We start from the raw sequence: 25,046 nt of genomic DNA, 5'->3' as shown, positions 1-25,046 counted from the left end.
CTAGAGAGTGAACAACGGAGGGTGAAACCAGGGAACCAAATAAGCGGCATGTTCAGTTCTTACAGCAACCACATCAGCTCACCACAAGCCGGGTCACATCTTCAGCAACTGATGGCGCACCGTCAGGAACGGTATGGCGGCACCGCTGCCGAAGAACAGAATGAACATGGCCGTCAACTTGTAGCGGTTGCCCAGGGAGAACGGCAAGTTCTGGAAATAAATTTATTTTATGGTAAACAAAGACACTGCAATAATTTTTTTTAAAAAAGTGTATGTATTTATGTACACACCCTAGAAGTTATACTTACTTAGTGTAATAAAAAAAATAACTAATTTTGCATGAAAATAACAAAATAGAAATAAAACAAATTAAAAAATTAAAATAGACACTCAGTATTCAATATTAATAAAAACATACATTTAAAATTAATTTTTTTATTTAATAAAACAATAGAGATAAATTTTAATCAATATTGAAAATCAACAAATATGATGTGTTTATTCTAATTTATTAAAAATTAATAATAATGTAATAACTTATGACTTATAAAGCAAATAAATTTTACTTACAGGAACATAACCTAATTTATAAATACAGCTGAAGATGTTATAAACAATTTATACCACTACAGTAGACGCAACATAACTCCGAGCCTGGGTGACGGTTAGAAAATCGTTGTATGTGAGTCACGACATTGGAGAAGGCAGACGTGGCGCGGAGAGCGATAATGTGTAACTTGATAACAGGGGCTACACGCTACTGCACTGAGTGAAAACTTAGTCCTTCGGTGAAATCCGACGAATACGTTCATTAACACATTCGTGGTACTTACTAAACGTTTTCGTTTACAGTTTGGATCTGAGGTTTGTGTGCATGTAGTGTATCACTTTTGATCAGAGCCAGTGTTGCATATATTTAGTGCAGTACTTCAGTAAAGTACAACTTTTAATATAAAATGCCTCCAGTGTTGTCGAAAGTTAAGAGTAAAAAACTGCACTCGCAGGCGCGGGAAATCGTCTATAACGTTCTGCAGTTTATGGAAAATGAAGCGCGATTGCAGGAATACTCCATTTCACTAGATAAAGCACAGCTGAGAACAGCTAAGGCAACGGGTGTGTCTCGCACGACTGTACAAACAATTAAAAGGGAGGCTAAGAGGAATGAAGCTGGTGAAGGAACATCTTTCGAGACGCCCAACAAGAAGCGAAAGAAAACATGTAAATACGAACTTGATACCTTTGATGAAGCTGTGGTACAACGTACTGTGTACAATTTTTACTTACTTGAAAAACGTGTGCCGAACGTCGAAACTGTACGACGTAAACTAAAGAATGACATAAATTACCAAGGTAGCAATACAACCTTAAGGACGACTTTGAAGAAGCTAGGATTCAGGTGGCAGAAAACCAAATCGCAGTGCTTACTTTTAATAGAAAAATCAGATATTCGGCAAAAACATATAGAATATCTCAAGAGTATGCGTCAATATAGAAACGATGAAAGCACAATTATATACATGGATGTGTCGTAGATATTGTCGTCTCATGTAAAAAATAAAATGTGGAGTGACATGTCCTCAAATGGTTTACTAGTGCCTGTCGCGAAGGGTCAAAGATTAATAATGATTCATGCAGGTGGCGAAAAAGGTTTCATCCCAAATGCTCTTGCAATGTGGAAGTCGCACCAGGCAACAGGGGATTATCACAAAAACATGAATAAAGATAATTATGAAAAATGGCTCATCGAACAATTAATACAAAATCTTCCACCAAACAGTGTTGTTGTGATAGATAATGCTCCCTATCACAATGTAAAAATAAATAAAACGCCTACCTCCAGCTCGACAAAATCGGAAATGCAGCAGTGGTTAAGTAAAGAGAATATTTTCTTTGCTAGCGACATGCTCAAACCAAACTTGCATAACCTCATAAAGAAGCACAAACCTTCGCAAGTGCAGTACTCGGCAGACAGATTATTGGTAAATAGTGGCCACACATTACTTCGTCTGCCCCCTTATCATCCGGATTTGAATCCGATAGAAAGCATATGGGCTCAAGTTAAAGGAGAAGTCGCTTCAAGAAATGTTACTTGCAATTTGACAAATGTAAAAAAACTTTGCGAGGAGATATTTAACCGAATGGGTCCAGAACATTGTATACCGATTTGCAATCACGTCAAGACACTCGAGAACGAATATTGGGATAAGGATGTGCGTTTTGACATTGAAATTGATAAAGTGATTGTTCAGTTAGGTGATGCAAACAGTGACAGCAGTGACGTTTACACATCAGACTCTTCGGAAGGAACAGTCAGTGGCGTTGAAGAACTGAGGTAGTGCTTGGAACATCAGTGGTAAGTGGTCAATGTTATCTGCTTTTCTCTACCTGCTGTGCAAGGTTGCCGTATCTGCTTATACCCCCTCCTCATCCACCCGACCCCCCACACGTGTTGCAGTCCCTACTCCTCATGTGTGACGTAGCTCAAGCTCGGAGTTATATTGCGCCTAGTGTACTATGCTCAATAAATGTTTTAATGAAATGGACCAATATTCAACATAATCACTAAGGTATATGTATTAAAAGCACACTTATATAATTTTTATTTGTCTAAATTTTTTTCATCCTGTCAGTTTTTGGTGCATACTCCGTACACATGACATAGTAAAAAATTATTTTCATAATTTTTTTTTACAATTTGGCTAAAGAAGTATAACCTAACCTCACTTATATAAATACAGTTTACAATACCCTTAAAAATGTTTGTAGACACAATTTTTATCACTAATATTCACAATAAATAATTCATCATCATCCCTCATCATACATTATCATTTCAACATTATGCATTATCAATCTTAATTCGTCATCATTCATTATCAACTATCATTAATCATCCATCATCATCCACATCATTCATCAGGCAGATTTCAGTCATTCAAGGAATAACAGACAAACATATACTTAGTGTTATAATAAATGATTTTAAATGTTTCAGATTAGTATTTATGTAATGCCATGAAAGTATATAACTTCTAACATTTGCAGAAACTTTATGCCATTAACTGTTTAGTGAATTTTAACCAGATTAGAAGTATTTTAATAAAAATACCTTGTCTAAAATAGGCCCAAATCCAGAGTTTAGGATTTTAAGACTTTTACGTTTTTATTGGAGCCATTTATACAGATTTAGAATTTTTGTGCATTTCTTGCTGCTATCTGTACGTGATTGTAGGAAGCAACATTTACGATTCAGGCAGCAAATTCTAGCGGTAGGCAGAGAATAAGTGATATTCGAATCCAAAAATCTTGGTATTTGAAAAGTGAATATTATAGTTATTTCTAAATTTATCACATTCAGCATTATTTGAAAATTTTGTGTCAGAGTTTTATAAGTTTATTGTGAGGAACACATGAATTTATTATGAGAATACATAAATTTGCTCCTTACTGAGGTATGTTTATATAACACTGGCGAGTACTGAAAGATTTGTTCAATTTTTTTTTCTTAGTATCAAATATTTAGCATTAATAATTTATCTTTCTCAGTGATAGTAACCTGACAATTTCCCTAGACTTCATCACCCTCTCCATTCTCAATTTTTTAAATTTTTTTTTATATTTAGAATCCAGTGAAAAACTCAAATTGCTAGATACTGACAATTGATTAGTATTATTCAAAATACTTCACCTAAATTTTTTCCTTGAAAAAAAAAAAAAAAACAACAAACTTCAATATTTATAGAGGAAACAATCTGAATTAAAAAAAAAACACTTGAGTGGGATACTCAAAGAAACAAAGAGCATCTATGAAAAAATTCTTGTAAGTTTATATTAAGTTCTTCAGAGAGCTTTCTTATTCCATAATTACCATGAAGTCGCAAGACCAGAACTGCATTCAATCATGGTCTGGAAACTCTGCAAATTTTGCTCTTCATCTTCAGAAACTTTCCCACTACTGAATTCCTAGTATAACCTTTTGCTTCCTTTACTTCAAGAGTTGGAAAGCAGTCATCAGATGAGTGTAGGTGACATACGGGATGCTACAAGAAAGGGGTTGTTATTTGTAATAAATACGAATACAGTGGGGTGGGGATGTGAAGTGCAGGATGAAACTATGAGCAGATGATTGTTTATTGTAGCCTACAATATGGGTGGAGAAAAAAGGGTCCATGAGTGTGAATGGGGCAGAAGTGGTACACATATCTAGACCAAAAGGTGGGAAGGGAATCGAGACTCGCTGGCCATCAGCAGCGGTTAGGGAGCTGGGTAAGGGAGTGCTTCAGGAGAAAGGGCCGGAAGAAGCTGGCAAGCTGTTTAAAATTGCAAATGGGGAGGGATATGGGGCAGAGAATACTGCAGAAATTATTCCACAGAGGAAGGAACATCTAGAGGTTAGGTTGCCATAGGGTTTGGAGAAGGATGGATACACATGAGCATACGAAGGATAGGGTTAGGACGTTTTATAGCTATTTCCCTCCCAGATTAAATTCTGTATTCTCTCCCGAGGAGAGGGAAATAGCAGTCATTTGTAATGACATGGGGAAAAGGAATGACTGAGATGTGAAGATATTAGAAGTCGGGGAGGAATGGGCATTAAGGAGTGAGGCAATAAATATAGGTAGAGCATTATAGGAGAAGGCTCTGTGGCACCAGCAAGCGGTTTTATTGCCAGATGAATAAAATAATTATGTAAAACTTTAAAGTTAAAAAAAAAAAAATACACATGTTAATCCTCTAATTCCGCTATTTTTAATTTTAACGGTAAATACTCGCAATTAATCGCTACTGTTAAAATATACCTAGAAGGCTGTACAAATAATAAAAACAGTAGAAACTAACGTTTGCATAACATACGAATACGGACAAAACGTTTTATTTCTACCAATTGGGTTAGTGCCATTGATAAAAATAAAAGACTTAAATACAGTCTATTCTTCAACGGGGAAAATACAATTTAATTAGTCCTAATACACACCGATCCAATAATACCACCAGTATCATGATGGTCACCACTTCGCCTAATCGCAGAAGTGACAAAATTCCTCGAAAATTGAGCTAGCCTTGCAGCAGACATCTTTACAAGAAATATTCCACCAAAGAACAAACGGAAAAGAAGAATGGTCAAAATGAAAATGATAAAACCGGAAATTGATCTCAAAGTTAAAGCTATTTTAAAATTTATTTATTTAGTTATAACTAAATTTAGGCATTAAAATAATTCATATTTTAAACAAAAAATAATTTTAAATTATTTTATAAATTATTTAGTTTTATCTCTTTTTTTTTTTTTAATATATAGTGATGTTGAATCAGCTCCTCTCACTAAAGAAAATTTAATTAGCCTAAAAATAGAATATTAGATAAATATTATTTGTTTTATTTACTTTCTGAATTTATTGTATTTGTAATTTTATTTGATTTTTTATGATTGACTTGCATAGTATTTTTTAAGTCGAGCAAAAATAAATAGACAAACGACCAAACATTAAGTATCGATACAAGTCGCATATTTTAACCACAGCATATCCATATTGTTACACCCAAAACATGGAAGAAATTGTTTTTGACAACAACTTATATTGGTTAGTAAGTAAGTATGATATTGAAGAGATAATATGGGCAACACACTGACATTATGGTGACACACATGCCAACACAACAATGAAATTAAATAGGGTTCTGACCACTTTACAATGACAGCACAGATTAAAAGGCAGTAGGCTTACCAAGAAATTACAGTTGCTATGTTTCGTAAACTGAGATCCTGGTTCCATGTGACATATGTATGGCATTCTGTTATGATTTCGTAATAACGAGTAAAACTGTCTATTACTATGTGAGGGCACTCTGGCCTTAATCAAAAGCTAAAAGCATGTATGCATGAGTCACTCCATCTTGATTTAAAGATGTGGTCCACACATAATAAATCCAGTATGATAGCTCTTACATGTGACTTGACAATACATTGACCCAAAGTTGCTATTACGCTTAAGCCTGGTGACTACATTCGCGGTAGCATACCATGTGAATACACAAAAACGCCCAATAAAACCCATTGAAGCCGGGACGATGTTTATGTAGAATACATTAACTAATGTAATATGGAGCTTGTGAAATTTTAACGGGTGTGGGGAACTAGCTGTGAGGCTAATTAAATTGGATGATTCACTCACTCGGTTTTGATGGTGATGGTGCTGCAAATGGGTGAGCCCTGGTGGCCGGTGAAGGTCAACTGCCTTTGTCCGTAGTAGCTGTGCATTACTAGGATTTGGCTTCACGGACAATTGTTCCATGTGCAGCGAGGTACGCCAGCAATGCTTGGAGAGTAATTGTGTGTTTGAAAGTGTTCATATATCAAAACATAATTGAAGTGAAGGAAACAATTGATTGATTATAAGAAAACACATTTGGGAGTACAGTTACAATAATAGTTTATTACCAATCGGGCGGCAATCGACTCCTCGGTGGTGTCGTTCATTCGAGGAGCTGCACTAACACACACCCTCGCAGCACTACTCCTGTTCGTAGCACTCGCCGTAAGTGGCTTCTAGATGATATAGATAAATTTACACAAGGAATCACTCTGAAACATTTCGGGCGATTTTCCGAACAATCTTTAGGGAGATATAACTATAGATACATTTCAATGATTATAAAGTGTTTCGTGTAATTATTTTTTTCCTGAAAATAAATACAAACACTCAAACAGCACAAGATATTCAGCTTAGTGGAACATTGCAAATTTTATTCATCTTTATATAAATTATATGATCCTGTTGTGCTGTATAGATAGGATGTTCAGTATTGGCCGAGTCGTTTGGTTTGAAACATCCTGCATCTGTTAAGACAATGATAACACGCAATATGTGCAGCAATTGAACATTTAAGTGTAATTCTTTTTTCCCCTACATACGAATCTACATTGTCAGTTACTATCACAACATATGAAGGTTCACAGGGGCAAAAGAATTGTTTATGTGATGCCAGGTTAAACCAAGGATGATGTTCAGGGCAGATCCAAAAAAAAAAAAAAGAAGTTGGGCTGAATTGATGTAGTCGACACTGCCCCTAGAAAATTCAGTCACATAAATCTGATCATTTATCCGAATAGGACTAGGTTATTAACTTTTCAAATTTATGTTTATTTGTTCAAAACATATGGATTTTGTATAAACAAATACAAAAATAGTATTTTTTTTAACGTTTTTTGGTTGGCCACAAAATTTAGTTTAGTGCTTTAAATGTTGCCTTCCAAACATAAGCAAATGTTTACCCTTTTTTACAGTATTTTAAATGTAGTTAACTTTTCCAACTGCCCAAAATATTTTACAGAAAGTACTTTAATTTTGCATGCAAATAATATTTAATTGAAATAAAGTAATAAAAGAACTGGATATATATATAAATATGACTGGTAAAATAAAAAAAAATACAATCAAATTTAAAAATAAATAAATACTCAGTATTCAATATTATTGAAGTGTATAAAATGAATGATTAAATCTAGTTAAATAGTAGAATAAAATTTAATAAATAAAGAAAAAATTAATATTCTGTATGTTTATTCTAATTTATTAAATTATATTATTGATTAAATAAAAATGCAATAATATATAATGCAAATAAATCATTCATATAGAAACATAACCTCACTTAAATAAACACACTTGAAAAAGTTTAGAAATACAAATTGTATTATTAATATTCACAATAAACAAATGTTTCTATTTTAATAAATCAGTTTTAAATATCAATCATTAAAAAATAAGATTTTATATCACATATATAATTTTTATTTTATGTACCGTACCCTTTTTGTTTGGGTGAAAATTTCGTTGCGTAGTGCAGGTGCATCGTAAAAATTTACTGTAGTTATTTTTTCATAACGCGCCTAAAGAAGTAACAAATCAAGACATTGGGAGGTAAAACACGAGAACCGAAATGCCATTTCGGCAACGTCACCTATCAGACATCTTGAGTAGATTTTTACTTCGTGCATATTGTGTAGCTTTTCTCTCCTTTCGGTGGCCGAGTCAGACGGGCAGCCTAGATACTCACTGCAAGTGTCTGAGATCAGCCCTCCGCCCGACAGGCACACGAATGATCACGTTGCCTTGGTTCGCGCTGAATGGAGCATCAAGGCGACGACTTGTCTGATACCGGGGTCAAGTGACCACTTGACTTTCATAAATTCCGCGAGCACTCTACTTCTACGTGTTGATGGTAGGTTGGCACCATGACCTGCGAAGCAAATCGAAGCGTCAACAACAATTTCGTGCAGGATCAGTCATCGTAACCGCACTACCGGATCAAGAACTCAGGTAAACAAAGGCCCAATTATATAAGCTTGCCTCGGTTTTACACCCTACTGTCTGGATTTACTTCCTGTGATTTTTTTTTGTATAACATTATAGCTCTCGGTATACGACATTTGGTTGGAATAATTTCGTGAATGTAACAGAAGTATCATGTAATGGAAATGTGTAACATCAGTGCTGCCATCTCAGGCGGATGGCGCGAACCGAAACGTTATAGTATCAACATTTTAATGAATTTTAACAAGATAGACAATATTTTTATAAAATTCCTTGTCGAAAATCAGGTGCAAAGCTTAGTTTTAATATTTTTTCAAGTATTTTCGCTTTTATCGGAGCCTTTTCATTAGTTTAACATTTCTATCTGCTAAGCAAACAATTCTATAGTCGATGTAGCTGCTCTGGCAGCGAATTCTAGCGGCAGGTGTAGAAACTATGTGTGATTCACGCCAATAAATGTACCAATGAACACAATTTCTGCATACATATCATGCTAGGCATTATTTTAAAGAATTCTACATAATATTTTGGGACCGAGTTTTGTATTATAAGTTTATTTTCAACAAGAAGAATACGTTATTTTTTTCGTAACTGGGGTTAGCATTATGCACAGGGTCTATAGTAGTGAGGTGCTGGTTCTTCTAGCATGATACTACCTTTGTAAGTGGAAACCTTTGAATTGGCGGGCAGTCTTATCGTTGTGCATAATGGAAAATTAAATTTAAGCAGCAATCATAAAATTATAAATACTGGGTTCGAAATCGGTGTGGTCATTCGATTAAAAATGGCGACGAATTCATCCTCCATGGAAGCTACCGGCAGACTGACATCCAATTACCAATACCAAGGCAGATATGCCAGTATGATATTATTATTAGTCTGTTGAAGGCTGCCATCTAAGATTCGACATATTGTTTGTGTTTGCTAGAGGTCACTGTCCCCATATTTGTTTAATTTTTACCAACTAGAGTCCAGTATTATTTATTACCTTGGCGTCCACCATCTTGTTGGCCATCTTGGGCACCATCATGAAATTCTTTAAAATTCTCCCAAAAAAAAGAGGTCATTAACTAGTCCTTTACCTAGTGAGTTAAAATAAGAACAATATAGATGTGGTAGAATTATAAACAAATTTATGCAACAACTAAACAATAGTAACTGTTACAACATGGAAACAAGGTTATGTTGCCCAATCTTGTTTTACAAGTGTACCAACTACACTTGTCACACACAACTGAAATATATACTTGTTTGTGATTACTTTGGACAATCTATGTAAAAAGCCTGTTCATAACAACTAGTGATTGCACGAGCTTATATATATTTTTACAGTGGTTTATATCAATACTTGTACCTTTGTGAAATGAGGCCCTGGTCCTTCCAGTAGCCCGGCCTCACCGCCTGCAGACCAAGTCCAGCAGCTGACTGGTAATGAGGCGTGAGAAAGCAGTCAAGGCAGACAACAATGGCATCGAAATCCTGAGTGTGAGAGCGCTTGACGAGGATGGCGTGAAATGGTGCCCCTTAGATGTGTGAGTGCTGCTGGGAACATTCGTAGCAGCTGCTTCGAGATCAGGATAGGAATATCGCCTGTGGTGGCGCGGTACCAAGGAGTTGGCTGTCTTAAACTCCGATGGGAATGTAACCTAACCTCAAATAACCTACCTACAATTCTCTGCTAACAACCTTCTATACAAAATTACCCGAATATAATTATTCATCAGACCATTAGGTTTTCATTTGCATTATTATAAATAAATTATATTATTTTGCAAAACGATTTTATTATTACATAAATACGTTCTATAATATATATAGTATCTCTTTATGTACATCTTTATTGGGATCCTATCATTTACTACATATTTTCTTTAAAATTATGTAGGTACATTTACAAAAAAAGTAAAATAAGGTAGCTACCTATCAGTTCATTTTAATGTTTTGGGATTCAGTGGAATATTTAAAGCTAAAAAGAGCTTTTCGGTTTTAATGTTTTATAATTAAATAAATGAAATATATTAATATAGTTAGTAATAAATACACACCACTTTGATTAAATAATTTATTTTATTTTTTGTTATAATAATGTTGACTTGTCTGTACTAAGAGAAATTTGTTTTGATGGGAAAATGTGGATGGTGATGGGGGTTGGAGAGTAAGTTATTACTCATTGGTGTAATGCTTTATCAGCATAAAATATTTAGAAATAAATTTTTATAAATTAATGGTTTTGATAAAAATAAATAAATAAAAAATTATGAACCACAATCAAGACCATCTCACCTTCCCCACGTTTAGAGTGATACATGTCATTGTTTCACTTAATCATCAGTTTTACGTTTCAGACACTTCACAACACCGAAAGAGGGAAATGCTCAAGATGGAGAGAAAGATGGAAAGCAGACAGATGAAGGACCGCCACCTGTGGCTTTCTACAGACTTGTAAGGTTACATTTCGCTACATCGCAGAGTGGTTACACCCACTAATGCATCATGATCAATATTAAAGACGTTGCGTTGAATTAATCTCTAGCCTAGTTATCTTAAATTATTATGTTTATAATTTTAGTTATTGATTGAAATTTTCAGCATAATAGGAGTTTAATAATATGGTTTCAAGCTTTCGAACCTTATTTTGGTATATTAGAATAAATATCAAGCTCCAACCAGTAATTTCTAGGAGGAAATAGGGACTAAATTTAATAGCGAAGCAAATGCATCAGTCCACGAACACTGGCAATGGCCAATGCTTGATCCGATTACCTGTCAAGCCAAAAAATGTAAAATGCAAACTGGAATTCAATCTGTAAGATGTTGGGGACTAATACAGTATTGACTTTTATCTTTGTTACTCAATTTGCACAAAAAATAATAATAATCATATGAAAAATAGTCACAATTTGTGACAACATTCTTGTGTCATATAAGTAGTGAATTTAAAGATAAATTTATTCATATCACTACTTTTACATTTAATATCATTGGTATTGGCTGGTTTTGTCAGCAATAAAGGCAAATCTTATGCCAATGCTGGAATCATGTGGTAAAAACAAGATTTAGTTGGTATTTTATTTTTCATTAAGTAATAGGCTATGCTTTAACAATATTAAACTTATCAAATAGAAATGTCAAAATAGGCGAGTCCTCTCATTCCCGTGGCTCACAGCGCCATTTGGTCGCAGTTCAGGTTCGCGGGTCCAGCGGAGACGGCGCTGCTGGCAGTCGGGGCGCTGGCCTCGCTGGTGTGTGGCCTGGGCACGCCGGCCATGTCCGTGCTGCTGGGCGACCTGACGGGCAGCATGGCGGCCGGGGCAGCCCCCAACGCCACGGACCCCGGCCGGGCCCTCTCCGACGCCGTGCTGGTCTACACCACCGGCATGTCCGTCGTCGGCGCCGTTCTGCTCGTCGGCACCTACGTGTCCATCACGAGCTTCAACTATGCGGCGCACATGCAGGTGAGGCACTGCATGAGACACACAATCTTTCACGAACATTTCAAAAATTTTAAATCACCTTACTGAAGCCTTGTGACGCCACTGAAACATTACACGCAGACTTTTGATTTTGGTACCAGTGGGTACGGAGTTTGAATCTTAAATTTTGTATGTAAATGTATAACTTTTTAAGGTGTCATTAGATTAAACTAATAATGTCTGCTGTCTCCCGAATAACTTACTGTTGTATATAAATGTATTTTAAAAAAATAGTAAATAAACAGGGGTTCATCCAGCCTTTGAAGATAGCTAACATGAATTCAAATCTCAAAATTTTTTTTTTTCGTAACAGTTGACACATGTATGCAGAATCATATTGGTTCACAGAATTGTTTTTAATATATCTGGTGGAAGAAAAGATTTTTAAAAGGGGTCGTAAAATGTAAATTAAATAGTGAACTAACTGTTAGAATGAGTAAATTAGTGAATATTCCCCCAGAACCTCTCTTTCAGAAAAGGCTTGGTCAAAGTGTTTGCAGGTCACTCCAACTCAGTTCATGCACATACACAACTTTCAGCGATTTTGTCTGTTTTACTATATCCCTGATTCCTCATACTTGCTGAAATATATATCTTTGATTTTTAAAAAATATTTTTGGTAATGTCTCAACTTTGCTTGTTTTCCATGTTCAGTACTTGTTCACATATGTATTGTCAGTCTTGGTTATGTGCAAAAGATTGCAGTGGCTTATCAGGGAGTCACTGACGCCTGTTGTACCGAACACACTCCGACAGAATGCTTGCTCGCAGGTGTTCCGTATCCGCAGCCTGTTCCTGGAGTCGGTGCTGCGCCAGGAGATCGCCTGGTTCGACACCAACAGCGCGGGGGAGTTCGCCAGCCGCATGGCTGAGTGAGTGACCGCTTCCCCCATCCTGCTGCTCATGTCGGTGAACCCTTCCCACATGGCAAGATAGACTTGCTTGTCATGTACAGGTTGTCAGCTTGCAGCAAGTTCCCAAGGCATGCTTGCCGCAAGCTAGCAGAAAATGCAGCAAGCTTGGTGTGAAATGCTTATAACACGTTTAGCTTGCAGGAAACTTAATTCAAGCTAACTAGGCTCCATGATCAAAGCCTACAGCAGATTTACCATTTAATACGATTCTTGAGATGGTAAAATTCCAATTAACCATTGTAGCAAGGTTCAAACCTTGCCAACTGCCATCATTCTTGTAGCAGCAAACCACGGTCTGACCACCATCTTTGCCTTGCTGGGTGGATCTTTAGGTTTCACCAGTTTATTAGAAACGAACAAAAACAAGGTGTGATTCCGTCTGAAATATAATTACTCCATACTGAGGAAACTTATAACAGATACAAGAAAATATTAACGTACAGTATTAGTTACATTCTTAAACAGCTCTCAGGTATATTAAAAAAAAAAAAAATTGGCCGGCCGTACATGGAATTATCAAAAGTTTCATTTACTAAAATACATAAAACAATAAAAAAAATACAAATATGTCTAAACGATCCCAGGTTATATACTTAAAGTCCATAAATTATGTTTATATAATTAACTGCATCTGACGACGTAATTTAAAGAAAGTTCAGAAAAGGGTCAAAAGATACAGAAGCACCGGAGGTCGGGGCTTCGTTTCCCGGAGATCACGCGGGTACATGATGCCAGGGCGCTTGTGTCCTGTTGTGGAAGGGAGATGAAAATGCCAATTCGGCGTCCGGCTCTCGGACCCTGTCTGGAACAGTCCGAATCAAAACTGATCAGAACTTGAACACAGACAGTATACGGGGCAGAAAATGCCCGGAAAAGTTAAGGGAAGGTTGGGGAAAGTCGCGAATCGTCACTCACCAGACAGGGGAGTTGGCTTCTGTTTACAGATGCGTAGCCAGCCAGGAAATGGATCCCGCGAATACGCGGCTGGGCGCGGTCGTTTTCATCATTTCAAAAAAATTAAAAGGAAAATAACTATTACACTTTATACTATGCAGACGGACTAAACTACTTGAAAAAGATTATAGGGATAGCATCCCTTATTTAGGCGACTACATAGTCGGTTGCGGCCGGATGGAAGTCTTGCAGTGTCTCGTCGATCCGACGATTTTCGCAAAATGGTCTGTCCGCAGTCGCGACGCGAAGTGTCCCGCGGAGAACCGCGTCTCGTAATTAAAAGTAACTGTTCTATCAAAAGTGGAGGGGGGGGGGGACTGGGAGTCCGGACCGAAAGGTCCCGAAGTTCCCCGAGTGGGCGTCATAAAAAAACTCTGACTGATGTCTCGAAGTTGGTAGCACTGGCCTACTTTAGCGCTACCTGTTGAGAGGTGTCTGAAATAAAAAGAATCGACTCGCCCAAGGCATCTGCTTAACCAAGGGAATAAAGGGCGCAGTCTGGTGCTACACTCTGGCGGCCTACAGGATAAGTGGGCGGGGAGGTTCGCGAATTTGCCGCTAGGTGTCGCGGGGTGGTCCATGTTGGCACACACATTTTTTATACAAGGCGTCCTTGGATACGGTCGCTGTCTGCTGGGGTTTCTGACCGGTCATTGTCCTTAGACGAATTCTTAGAACTGAAGAGGGGGGGGGGGGGGGTGGAGAAAAGTGCAACGACGCTGAGAATGGGCGTCCATGACGTGCTTTTCGAGGAGAGAACCTAATACGTATTCGTGACAGTAAAGGCTATGGTCAGCTCGTCTCTGAGAAATGGTAACAGCTCGTCCAGAGCTGCTGTAGGCGGTTTTAGTCATGAAGTGAAATAACGTTACAGGCCTGGGACGTGCCTGTAAGCGAGGGAAATTTTAAACTGGCTGCCAGCAAAGTATTAGATCTGCAAAATATCATATACATCTCTGGGAAAGGTGCTTCAGACTCATGGCACAAAGTTTAACTTGGGGGAGTACACCAGACTAACAAAGTGTAAATCGCCCTTTAGTAACCAAATTATAGAGCTAATAAAATTTCCAAAAATTATTTAAAATTATAATAAAATTTTAAAAAAAAATGTGTCGAAATACCAAATTTCCGGAACACCATGACTGATTGAACAATGGTCGCATGTAAATATGTTGGTACTTGAGACAAATCTCAACTCATCTATAACATCAACAAACATGGCTACCAACGGGGTCAAATATTTGGTTTCTCCTGGTCATACAGAGTGACATAAGTGGAAGTGATGGGAGTTGCCCAGCTTATCCGCACACTTTCGGGTCCGTGTGTGTGCCTTGGTAGATACTGTGTTCCGTGATTTATGTGTACGTTGTGATCCTTGTACTCTCTTGTGTCATGTTAACACAGGCCTAGGCCGTGATATGTTTTGATGTTTTTTTTTTTTTCACAGGGACATGAACAAATTTGAAGAAGGGATTGGCGAGAAAGTAGTGATGTGTGAGCTGTTCATGGTGGCCTTCCTCGGCAACCTGGGGCTCGCGTTCTCCCGAGGCTGGGAGCTGACGCTCATCTGTCTCATCTCGATGCCTGTGATGATGGTATCCATGGGACTCATCGAAACTGTGAGTGGTGCTGCGAGACACGAAAATAGTTTAATTTTAAGTTTCACACTGAGATGAACTTTGAGCGATTCAGGTGCCAAATTGTAATGGGTCCGAACACATTTTTTTGCAACGAAGAAACGTGACGAATGACGCCACGAGAATTTTTTGTGTGTTCACGATTCCAGCACCTTGCCATCTCACAGTTCAACCTCTCTAACATTTCTAATAACATCCAGATTAACGAGTCGTTTAGCCTTAATAATGTTCTATTGTCTCAGATCGAGTGAGAAAAGAAAAGAGGGGTTTACATACAATCACTTGAATGCTGACAAACATTATTTCGTAAAACTAATTTTTTTATTTCTATTAACTAATCATTTTTTATTAAAGGGTCATTAAATAAATTATTTTAAATATTATGAAAACTCTTGAATATGTGTGTGATTATCAGCTAATTGTAAACTAATTGCTTTTATAAATCCTTAGCAAATTAGGTCATTGTTTTCTAAACAAATATATGTCCAAAATGTAAATAAGAATAAATAAGAAAACTATAAGCAAGATTCGCGTGAGATTCCGCCTACCAAAAACTCAATACTCTTGACCTCGAACACTTCAAAACACTCCGAATTCACTCATAATCCTTTTCTTCTCCGAAACGGGAATTGTAACCCATCAAGCCAGGCAGAGTCAGCCAAGTGTAGAATTAATTGTCGCAGTGTTTGTGCGAGAGAAATAACGATATTTATGAATGTGTTACAATTTTAAATGGCGGGTTGCAAGTATATTTCTTTGTTAAAAATTTATATTTTCCTTAGATAGTCCATCTAAACTAACACATGGACAGCTTAAAATTTAATATTGTTGCGATTTATTAATTTTGATTAGGAGGGGGGGGGGGGGGTGGCTGCTGGGTTCGTAAGGGATAGCCCTATTAAGTAGTATTACACAGTTTTATTGAATACTAATATTTACATAAATAATCTTATTTAAAAATGCCTAATCACCAGTTAATAGCAATTGAAAATGTTTATTCCCAAGTCACTCAGTGTCTGTCAAGTTCTGATTCTGGTTCTGATGTGCGGCCAGACTTTGCAGTTTCTGCTATGGTTTCTGAACCTATGTTTTATGTAATATTAATTACTGGGGATAAATTCACCTAATTTCACATCAAAAAATTATTTTAACAGGATATATTAAGCAATACATTTACCAAATTGAACTTCGGAAGTGATTAGAGTGATAAATTTTCAGTTAGGCCGTATTCTGCTACAGCTGAGACTATTTGCCTTTCTGCAGTCCTGTAGATTCAGCTGGAAGTAAAGCGATGTGACTTGTCCCAGGCAGAGAGGAGGAGCGGGAGCGGTCCCCGAACAGGGGTCGCTGCCCAAGAGCAGGGGAAGATCGGGCAGAGGTGAGGAGCGGGAGCGGTCCCCAAGTAGAGGTCGCTGCCCAAGCACAGGGAGAGGTAGGAGCGGTCCCCCAGAGAGGTAGCTGCCTACCAGAGGAGGAGGGGGGAAGGAGGAGGAGCGGTCCTGCAGAGAGGTCGCTGCCTACCAGAGAAGGAAGGAAGGAGGAGGAGCGGTCCTGCAGAGAGGTCGCTGCCTACCAGAGGAAGGAAGGGGGAGGAGCGGTCCTCCAGAGAGGTCGCTGCCTAAAACAATACTGCTCAAGTATTCAGTCACTTTTATTGGCCCAGAAATACTGGGAAGAGCTTTCTGCCTGGCTTAGCTCAGCCAGGGTAAATATACAAAATATGTACATATTCAGTAGGGAGGGCACATCTGTACCCTTCCTGTGCATACATATTCGACTTACAAAACTCTGGCTGGGTTGGGTCGGGTCGGCCTAGCCTCTTGATCTGGGAGAATGTCTTGCGGAGGTCTGCCAGGGCTTGTGCTTGTTCGGCCCCCCAGTGAAAGCGCACTTGGGGGCTCAGCAGATCGGTAATGGGTTGGCAGATACTAGAGAAATGTGGTACAAATTCCCTGATCCAATTGCAGAGACCCATTAGCTTCCGGACTTGACGTACCGATCTGGGCGCTTCAGCTTACATGATGGCCTGTATTTTCTCTGGATTAGCTTCGTTTCCATCTGCTGATACGATGTGTCCCAGGTACTCCAGTTGGCTCTTTCCAAAGTGACATTTTTTTAGATGACAAGTTAGATGGTGTAACTGACAACGTTCCAGTACTTGTGCTAGATGGGTTAGGTGCTCCTCCCAAGAGTTGGAAAAAATAATAATGTCATCGAGGTAGGCAAAGCAGCATTGCCCAATGAGGTCCGGTAATACATCCTGTGACATCATTTGCTGGAACGTACTAGGGGCGTTCTTCAGGCCGAAGGGCATGACTTTGAACTGATAACGCTCCCCTGTCGGAGTGGTGAAGGCAGTCAAATGCTTGGAGTCTGGGTGCATGGGGATCTGCCAGTACCCTGATTTAAGATCCAGGGTGGAAAATACCCGTGCTGTCCCAATGGCTTTAAGCGTTTCGTGGATATTTACTGCCGGGGGCGCTGCACTGACTGTCGCCTCATTCAGCGGCTGGAAGTTAATGCAGAAGCGTGGTGTCTTGTCCTTTTTTGTCACTATGACAATTTTCGAGTTGTATGGAGACCGGCTGGGCTCTATGATATCCGCCTCCCGCATTTCAGCCACCTGTTCTGCAATCAACTTCCGCTTGAGGTGTGGAGGATCCCCCGGCCTACAGTAGATGGGACGGTTGTCTTTCAGCGTGATTTGGTGACATGCACTTGAAGTTCGTGGCAGGTTCCCATTGGGCATGAATACAACTCTATAGGGCTGGAGCATATCAACCAATTGTTGTTGAAGAGACTCAGGGAAGGCTTGTTGTAGGTCTGCCAATGATAGTTCCGGTAGGGATGTCTCAGTTACTCGCCGGGCTACCCAGTAGAGGGTTTGGCGTGGAGCTCTTCCAAAACATATCCGCTCTGCTTCGAAATCCATAACAGCCTTTTGTTCAATAAGCCAGTCTTGCCCCAGTATCATGTCTTCATGGAGGTCCTCGGCTACCCAGCAGGAAACTGGCACTTCCCTGTCTCCAATGTGGCATCTCAAGGAGGTCCTGCCTTGGAGCATAATACGGGTGTTTCGTTGTGCCAGTTGGGCATACTGTACTTGTGTGGTCATGGCGGCTCCAGTCTTCTGAACCAACTCAGCTTTTACGTAACTGGTAGTGGCTGCAGAATCCAGTAATGCATAGATTTGGTGAGGGCCCAGCTGTACGGAAAGGCGGGGTAGGACCCGAGGGTGGTTCTGCTGGATGCTCGTCACTTGCCCAGCTCCCTCTGGTTCTCTTGATATGGCCAGCGGGTTCTTGTATTCCTCCATTCCCTTGGGGAAGGTTCCGGAGGTAGGTTTCCTTCCCCTTATGCGTTTCCCTGCAAGGGCTTCTTGTCCTGGGTGTCCCGCTGTTGGCGTCGGACCGGGCATTCTGCGTTGAAGTGCCTCTCAGGGCAGTACCAGCATTTTGGTACCTCCTGGCGGCTGACAGGTTTCTCTTCCCGAGTGGGGAAGGTGTTCACTTTTCCCGTGGGAGTGCTCCGGATCTCTTGATAGTCCCGTTGTACTGCGGTTGCTCGGAGATGTAGCTCTGCCCAATCCTTGGGAGGTGGATGTCTGAGGAATGGCCGTAGGTTGGGTCTGACCAATTCCAGTGCCGTAGGAAGGAATTCCTTCACATTTCTATCAGGGTAGAGGCGTTCATATAGTTTCTTCTTGCGGGCGAGGAAACTCTCTATCTCCTCGCTGTCCTTCTGCTTGCGGCTGAACAACTGGGCAGTAAGTTCCGCGATTCGTGGCAGGCTGCCGAACTGGTTGGCGAAACTTGAGGCGAAATCTTCCCAGGTGTCGTAAAGTCCTTCATGACTCTTCCACCATCCAATAGCTTCTCCCATTAGTAGTCCTCCGACATGGTCGATCCATTCGCCCTGGGGAATCCCCTGGGTCTGTAGGGCCTGCTCCCAGTGCTGGAGCTGTTTGACAGGATCCTCATGGTCTTGTCCCCGGAAAGGCCTCGGTGTCATATTTGTTTCGGCGCCACTGGGAATTTCTGGGATGTTCCTACATATCCCGCACTTGAAAGAGAGTTCTGTGAGGTTCAGTGGGGTGTCCTCCCAGCCTAAGCAGGATAAATGGTACTTCCGATAGCAGCTCTTGCAGGTGGTAAGTACTAGGGCAGTCCGTGGGCAGCCTTGGGCGAAGCATCGGCGTGGTACAACTGACGTTGGCTTCTGGTCCCGCAATTGTTCTCGGCAGGTTTGGCATATGTGGATGAAGTCTTGGAGATCGAGGTCTCGCTTATTGTGTCCCAGACACTGCAAGTGGAATAATGTCCTGCAACACACGCAGGGGGTTTGGGGTCCATCCTGGGCACTGCAATCTGGGGCGGCGCACGGTGTAACCTCCATCGCGGTACTTCTGTTGGGCGCCACCAGGTGTTGTCTGCACTCCTGGAAGTGGATGTTTGCTCCAGCTGTGCTGATGGCTCTCGTAGAGGCAGGGCGTGGTCCTCAGGTTATCCAAGCTGACTGGCCCCACGTTGGGCGCCAAATTGACTTGTCCCAGGCAGAGAGGAGGAGCGGGAGCGGTCCCCGAACAGGGGTCGCTGCCCAAGAGCAGGGGAAGATCGGGCAGAGGTGAGGAGCGGGAGCGGTCCCCAAGTAGAGGTCGCTGCCCAAGCACAGGGAGAGGTAGGAGCGGTCCCCCAGAGAGGTAGCTGCCTACCAGAGGAGGAGGGGGGAAGGAGGAGGAGCGGTCCTGCAGAGAGGTCGCTGCCTACCAGAGAAGGAAGGAAGGAGGAGGAGCGGTCCTGCAGAGAGGTCGCTGCCTACCAGAGGAAGGAAGGGGGAGGAGCGGTCCTCCAGAGAGGTCGCTGCCTAAAACAATACTGCTCAAGTATTCAGTCACTTTTATTGGCCCAGAAATACTGGGAAGAGCTTTCTGCCTGGCTTAGCTCAGCCAGGGTAAATATACAAAATATGTACATATTCAGTAGGGAGGGCACATCTGTACCCTTCCTGTGCATACATATTCGACTTACAAAACTCTTTACATTCACTTGTATCATTAACAGTTTCTTGTCACAACACCATATATTTACATATTTGCCCTGAGTTAGACGGGGCAGGTAGACAAAGTCACCTTACTTTACATTCCCCTTTGTCTGCCATCTAGGGGCGGGTGGCGAACTAAATGTCCTGCCCATAGAGTGTGTAGGAGGGGTGGCGCACCTGGGGCTTGTGCTATTATACCAGCCGAGGCCAAAATGGTGGGTATGACAGATGTTTTACAGGCTGGATTCCCACACACCCAGGGCAGCAACTAGAGTCTCTGGCACCCGGGGCATGAATGAATTCATGCGCCCCCCCCCCCCTCTTTTTTTTGCACATACCACACCAATAAAGCGGGGGGTCCAGGGGCCCTCCCACGGAAAAATGGTGCTATTTAAGCATTTTCCATACCTACATGTAACAGTTTCTGTGCTACTGTAACTTCCATGCATGAACCCACTATGTCCATAAAGTAGTCCGTATAATCACTAGACTTGTTCATTAAATATGTTGAGACTTTATATTGTAAATCAGATTAGACATTCCTGGAATGCAAGTTAAAAAACCTTTTTACCAGTTACCAGTTGTAGTAGGAATTACAATGCAAGCGATTTCGGCACCCCCACAGCTTTGCGCCCGGGGCATATGCCCCGCTTGCCCCCCCTTAGTTGCGGCCCTGCACACACCAATGTTTTTAGTATCCATGTACTTATGTTCGATACATACTTACTATCGATATGTGCGTGCAGGTGACATCGAAGCTGGCCAAGAAGGAGCTGCAGCTGTATGCGAGGGCGGGATGCATCGCCGAGGAGGTGCTCAGCTCCATCAGGACCGTGGTGTCGTTCAGTGGCGAACCCAAGGAAGTGAGCAGGTGCGTCCAGGCTCCAGGCCAGGGGATGGGATATTACGCTAAACGACTGGTGCAGTTCGAGACAGGCTTGAGGTGCTAGCCACAGAACCGATGAAAATTAATGACAAAAAACTTAAAACTTAGTAGCTAATTGGGAGATTCCGCCTAGTCCCGGTGATGAGAGAAGTAAAACTTCCCAGGGTCCGGAGCGCCACTTGGAGCTGGCTTCACCCGCTAACATGCTGTGTGCAAAAGAGGTACATCAAGACATTATTTGAGTGTAGTCGCGCCCACCAGCCAGATTATTTTTATGCAGCATATGGCGGGAGATATTGTGTGATTTTGATTTGAAGTAAATATAAATGACTTCATCGATGTTAAAAGCGAACTTTAGATTTGTTTTGGGCAATGAGAGTTAAATTCTTGGACCAAAATATAATTTAATCAAATCTTTAGACCTTTCAATTATGTAATGGCCTTTAAATCACTCGAAACAGATCGCAGAACATGTTCACGCAAGCACTATACACTTTAGTCTAGTGGTAAGGACTCCAGCTGGTCGGAGAATTTTCATTTTTGGAAAATATCCTTACCATATTCAGGACTGAGTGTTGTGTTGACCTTCACAGGTCAACCTACTGCGGAAACATCAGGTGTGTCGTGGCCCTTCCACCATTTTACTGCTACCACAAGTCAACATGCTTGGAATCAAGCAATAATGGCTCCTCATTGTCAGCCAGGGTACATAAGGAACAGGTCAAGACCCACTATGTTAGATTGGTCTTTAACAGCCAACAAGAGTCGTTTGAATGTACTGAAGCTATTTGGGGAGTCCACTTGTGATAGGCTGCTAAGGGAAACACCCCTGGATGTATTGGCTAGTCTCTCAAAAAATGTTTTGAATTGCTTGACCATCTCTGAATTTGACTGCTGGTAGGCTCTGAAATACATATGTAGAATTTTTGGTAACAAGCTACAGTAACTTCCCTCAACAGAGCGATTACTAATCTCGTCATCTAATTTTTGTTACATGCGATGATTATATGCATACTAACAGTGGATTCTATGCATTAGATCTTTGATCCCTCAGCAAAAGAATCTTAAATTACAAAATTTGCTAAATAAGTTAGCAAAGTTTTCTTGGTTTTTATTAAATCCAGGTATCAGTCGAATCTCGGGGCCGCCAGAGACAATAACGTGAAGCGAGGTCTGATCAGCGGCCTGGGAATGGGCATCCTATGGCTCTGCATCTACGCCAGTTATGCCCTTTCGTTTTGGTATGGTGTGGGGCTCATCCTGGATGGAAAGTACAGCGTGTCAACTATGGTCACGGTAAGTTAACAAGGATATTACAACTCCACTATACATAAAGTTGGTCCTGCATTATGATGTCAGAGCTGTGACTTCTTTTAGCAACGCACACTCACCTAAAGTCTTTTGTGGGTTTTAACTGTTGAAAACTACAGTGGATTTATTTTTCAATTTATTTAGATTATGTGTTTCTTAATATGAAACAGTATTATTCAAATGAACCGCGATTTTTCTATAATATTTTCAAAGAAAACCAACTTAAAATATGCCATACCTATGTGTTGGGAATGTATTTTCTCGATTCATAATGAGGCTTAATTGCGGGTGGTGGACACAAAATTTAAAGTCAGATGCAAGCTCGGCTGGCGTTTGTGCATTCTACGGCAATTATTTCACGAAAAAAATGACACCTTTATCAGTTGTGACGGAGTTGAGGTATAACTGTCAGTTCGAGTTCGTCACTGCTACTACTTGGTAGCCATGTAAACATGCAAAACGCTGCTATCTCGATACCATAAAGTTTCTACACTGGTTTTTCTGCAATTAATTTTGTAATGCAATTCCTTTAGCAAAATGTGCCATTCAGGACAGCCAAGTCCAAGCTGCGTTGCGAAGCAATGACTGAGGTAGCGAAAAATTATACAAGCAACTACCATTCATACCGTTCGTACCACTAAGTCTTAATGCAGCATGCACTTACGAAAATTACTAGCCTGGTGTCTGGCTCACTATACCCATGCACCTCTCTCACTTGTGATATCGGCGCTGTGGTCCCTGCCGAAAAGAAAGCTTCCAGGGCGTGTTGATGACGGAGTCACGGGTGGTTGACACAGTTCGGGTGGGAACGACAGTTCGGTGCACGAGAGTGTCAGCACGACCTCCTCGGTCAGCAGCCCAGGCCAAAAGGCCGCAAGATGGCGACAACTCCTTGCAACCAACACAAATCGACGAAAGTTATGGTACGACCCGTCACATAAACATGGTGCGCAAAACACAGAAGCTATGATGCGTGTACCAGAAAGAAATTTTTAATTGTGTCCTGCTAAAAAGTCGTAATCGAAGGTAACAAACAAATTAAGATTAAGAGTAAATACAAAAAGCGAATGACGCCCTTAAATAATTAATTAAAATTATGTGTAAAAAATATACCTACTTGAAATGCAGGATGTTTCAACAAATAAAACATTTTTAATGAATTTGTGATTTACAACAAACACATCCGTAAGCACAGAAATATTAGCAACAAGGTGACTTATGATGTTACAGTGATGTTCAAACAATCGCTATCCCACACAATCTTTAGAACGACATAAGTGTCCTACTACAATTAGCGTCAGTCCAATCCTGTCCATGTAGACAGTGTGGATTTACTTGGTCATATTTGCGGATTAAATTCATGATGTGGTGAAAAGCAAAGACATTTACTTTAGTGTGCCTTCCATTATTGGACACAATTTCTACTTTTTCTATTGTTTTCTGAGCCTATATATAACCATGATTCCAATACTAAGTCAACCATCATGATATTGGTTTTCAATTGTTTCCCATAAGTTACTTTGGGGAAACACTTGGTTGGTTTCTTACTAGACCATGTTCAATTCCATCTCCAATTTTCCCTGCACCGTGCTTGTGTCTGTCCATCTCTAATGACCTCGGTGTCGATGAGACTTTAAGTCCAAACTACATGAACCCCAGCAGCAGACGAACAGGTGACATTTGACCGAGAAAGTAGTCGGTTGTTGTGTGTACTTTAGAGGTCATTGAAATTGTAAAGTCAGTAAATGGTTTTTAAATTGCATGATAATAAAGAAAAGCTAAATACGACAGGACTTCCAAGAATGTACGATTCTCAGACTCTGTGTTTTTAATTTTGTGCCAATCTGTGAAGTTGGGAACGTACTTGCAGAATTTTCAAGTCTGAGTTTCTACATGCGATGGTAATGATTGTTGCCTTATTCTCCTCGCAGGTGTTCTTCGGCGTGATGATGGGCTCGATGAGCATCAGCATCGCCTCGCCCTATCTGGAGACGTTCGGCATCGCCAAGGGCGCGGCGGCCACGGTGTTCTCCGTGATCGACCGCAGGTCGCGCATCGACAGCAAGTCAGCCGAGGGCGCTCGGCCGGCGACCATCAGGGGCCAGCTCCAGTTCGAGGACGTGCACTTCCAGTACCCCTCGCGGCCCCAAGTCGAGGTGCCGCCGAAAATCACGGGTCAAGTCACTGTTCGAACATGCGCAGACCACAACTTGCCTGTTTTTCTGCCTTTTATGTATCTAGTGCCTATGCATATGTATATAATTTATTTACATACCCAAGTAGTTATTCAGTCATTAACATTAACAAAGAAAATCACGTAGCAATACCAAAATGTGTCCTGCAGGAGCACAAAGTGATTAATTAAGCGACTGGCAGTGTCTGGCGAAGTCGATGGAGGCCGGCCACAGAGCAGATACAAACGGATGTAGATAACTTTCTCTGTTGCTGTTTATCAGTGATGGCGGGAAAGTGAAGGCTCCGTGGTGCGCGAACGCGTCCGGCCTTGGCGCCGGGTG

The 25,046-nt window shown here is 40.7% G+C and overlaps 2 protein-coding genes across 2 annotated transcripts in view; one reads left to right on the top strand and one right to left on the bottom strand.

Annotated features, from left to right (window-relative positions):
- Positions 1 to 82: 82 nt before the first annotated feature.
- Positions 83 to 5,110, bottom strand: LOC134534324 (cytochrome c oxidase subunit 7C, mitochondrial). The gene is made up of 2 exons (XM_063372708.1): positions 4,976 to 5,110; positions 83 to 210 (listed from the first exon to the last, which is right to left on the bottom strand). The coding sequence occupies exons 1-2, from the start codon at positions 5,072 to 5,074 to the stop codon at positions 94 to 96; spliced, it is 216 nt and encodes a 71-aa protein (XP_063228778.1). The 5' UTR covers positions 5,075 to 5,110; the 3' UTR covers positions 83 to 93.
- Positions 5,111 to 8,249: 3,139 nt separating this feature from the next.
- The window catches only part of LOC134534320 (ATP-dependent translocase ABCB1-like), a 29,757-nt gene continuing 12,960 nt past the window's right edge, over positions 8,250 to 25,046 (top strand). Inside the window, exons 1-9 of the mRNA XM_063372705.1 lie at positions 8,250 to 8,321; positions 9,703 to 9,847; positions 10,661 to 10,757; positions 11,498 to 11,770; positions 12,560 to 12,660; positions 15,104 to 15,275; positions 21,080 to 21,204; positions 22,344 to 22,515; positions 24,462 to 24,686. Of these exons, the coding sequence (XP_063228775.1) occupies positions 9,747 to 9,847; positions 10,661 to 10,757; positions 11,498 to 11,770; positions 12,560 to 12,660; positions 15,104 to 15,275; positions 21,080 to 21,204; positions 22,344 to 22,515; positions 24,462 to 24,686 (1,266 nt within the window). The 5' untranslated portion in view covers positions 8,250 to 8,321; positions 9,703 to 9,746. The remainder of the gene's footprint in view (positions 8,322 to 9,702; positions 9,848 to 10,660; positions 10,758 to 11,497; positions 11,771 to 12,559; positions 12,661 to 15,103; positions 15,276 to 21,079; positions 21,205 to 22,343; positions 22,516 to 24,461; positions 24,687 to 25,046) is intronic.

The sequence above is a fragment of the Bacillus rossius genome, chromosome 7 (assembly GCF_032445375.1).
Source record: "Bacillus rossius redtenbacheri isolate Brsri chromosome 7, Brsri_v3, whole genome shotgun sequence".
NCBI classification, from domain to species: domain Eukaryota; kingdom Metazoa; phylum Arthropoda; class Insecta; order Phasmatodea; family Bacillidae; genus Bacillus; species Bacillus rossius.
This window is presented reverse-complemented; position numbering and strand designations above follow the sequence as displayed.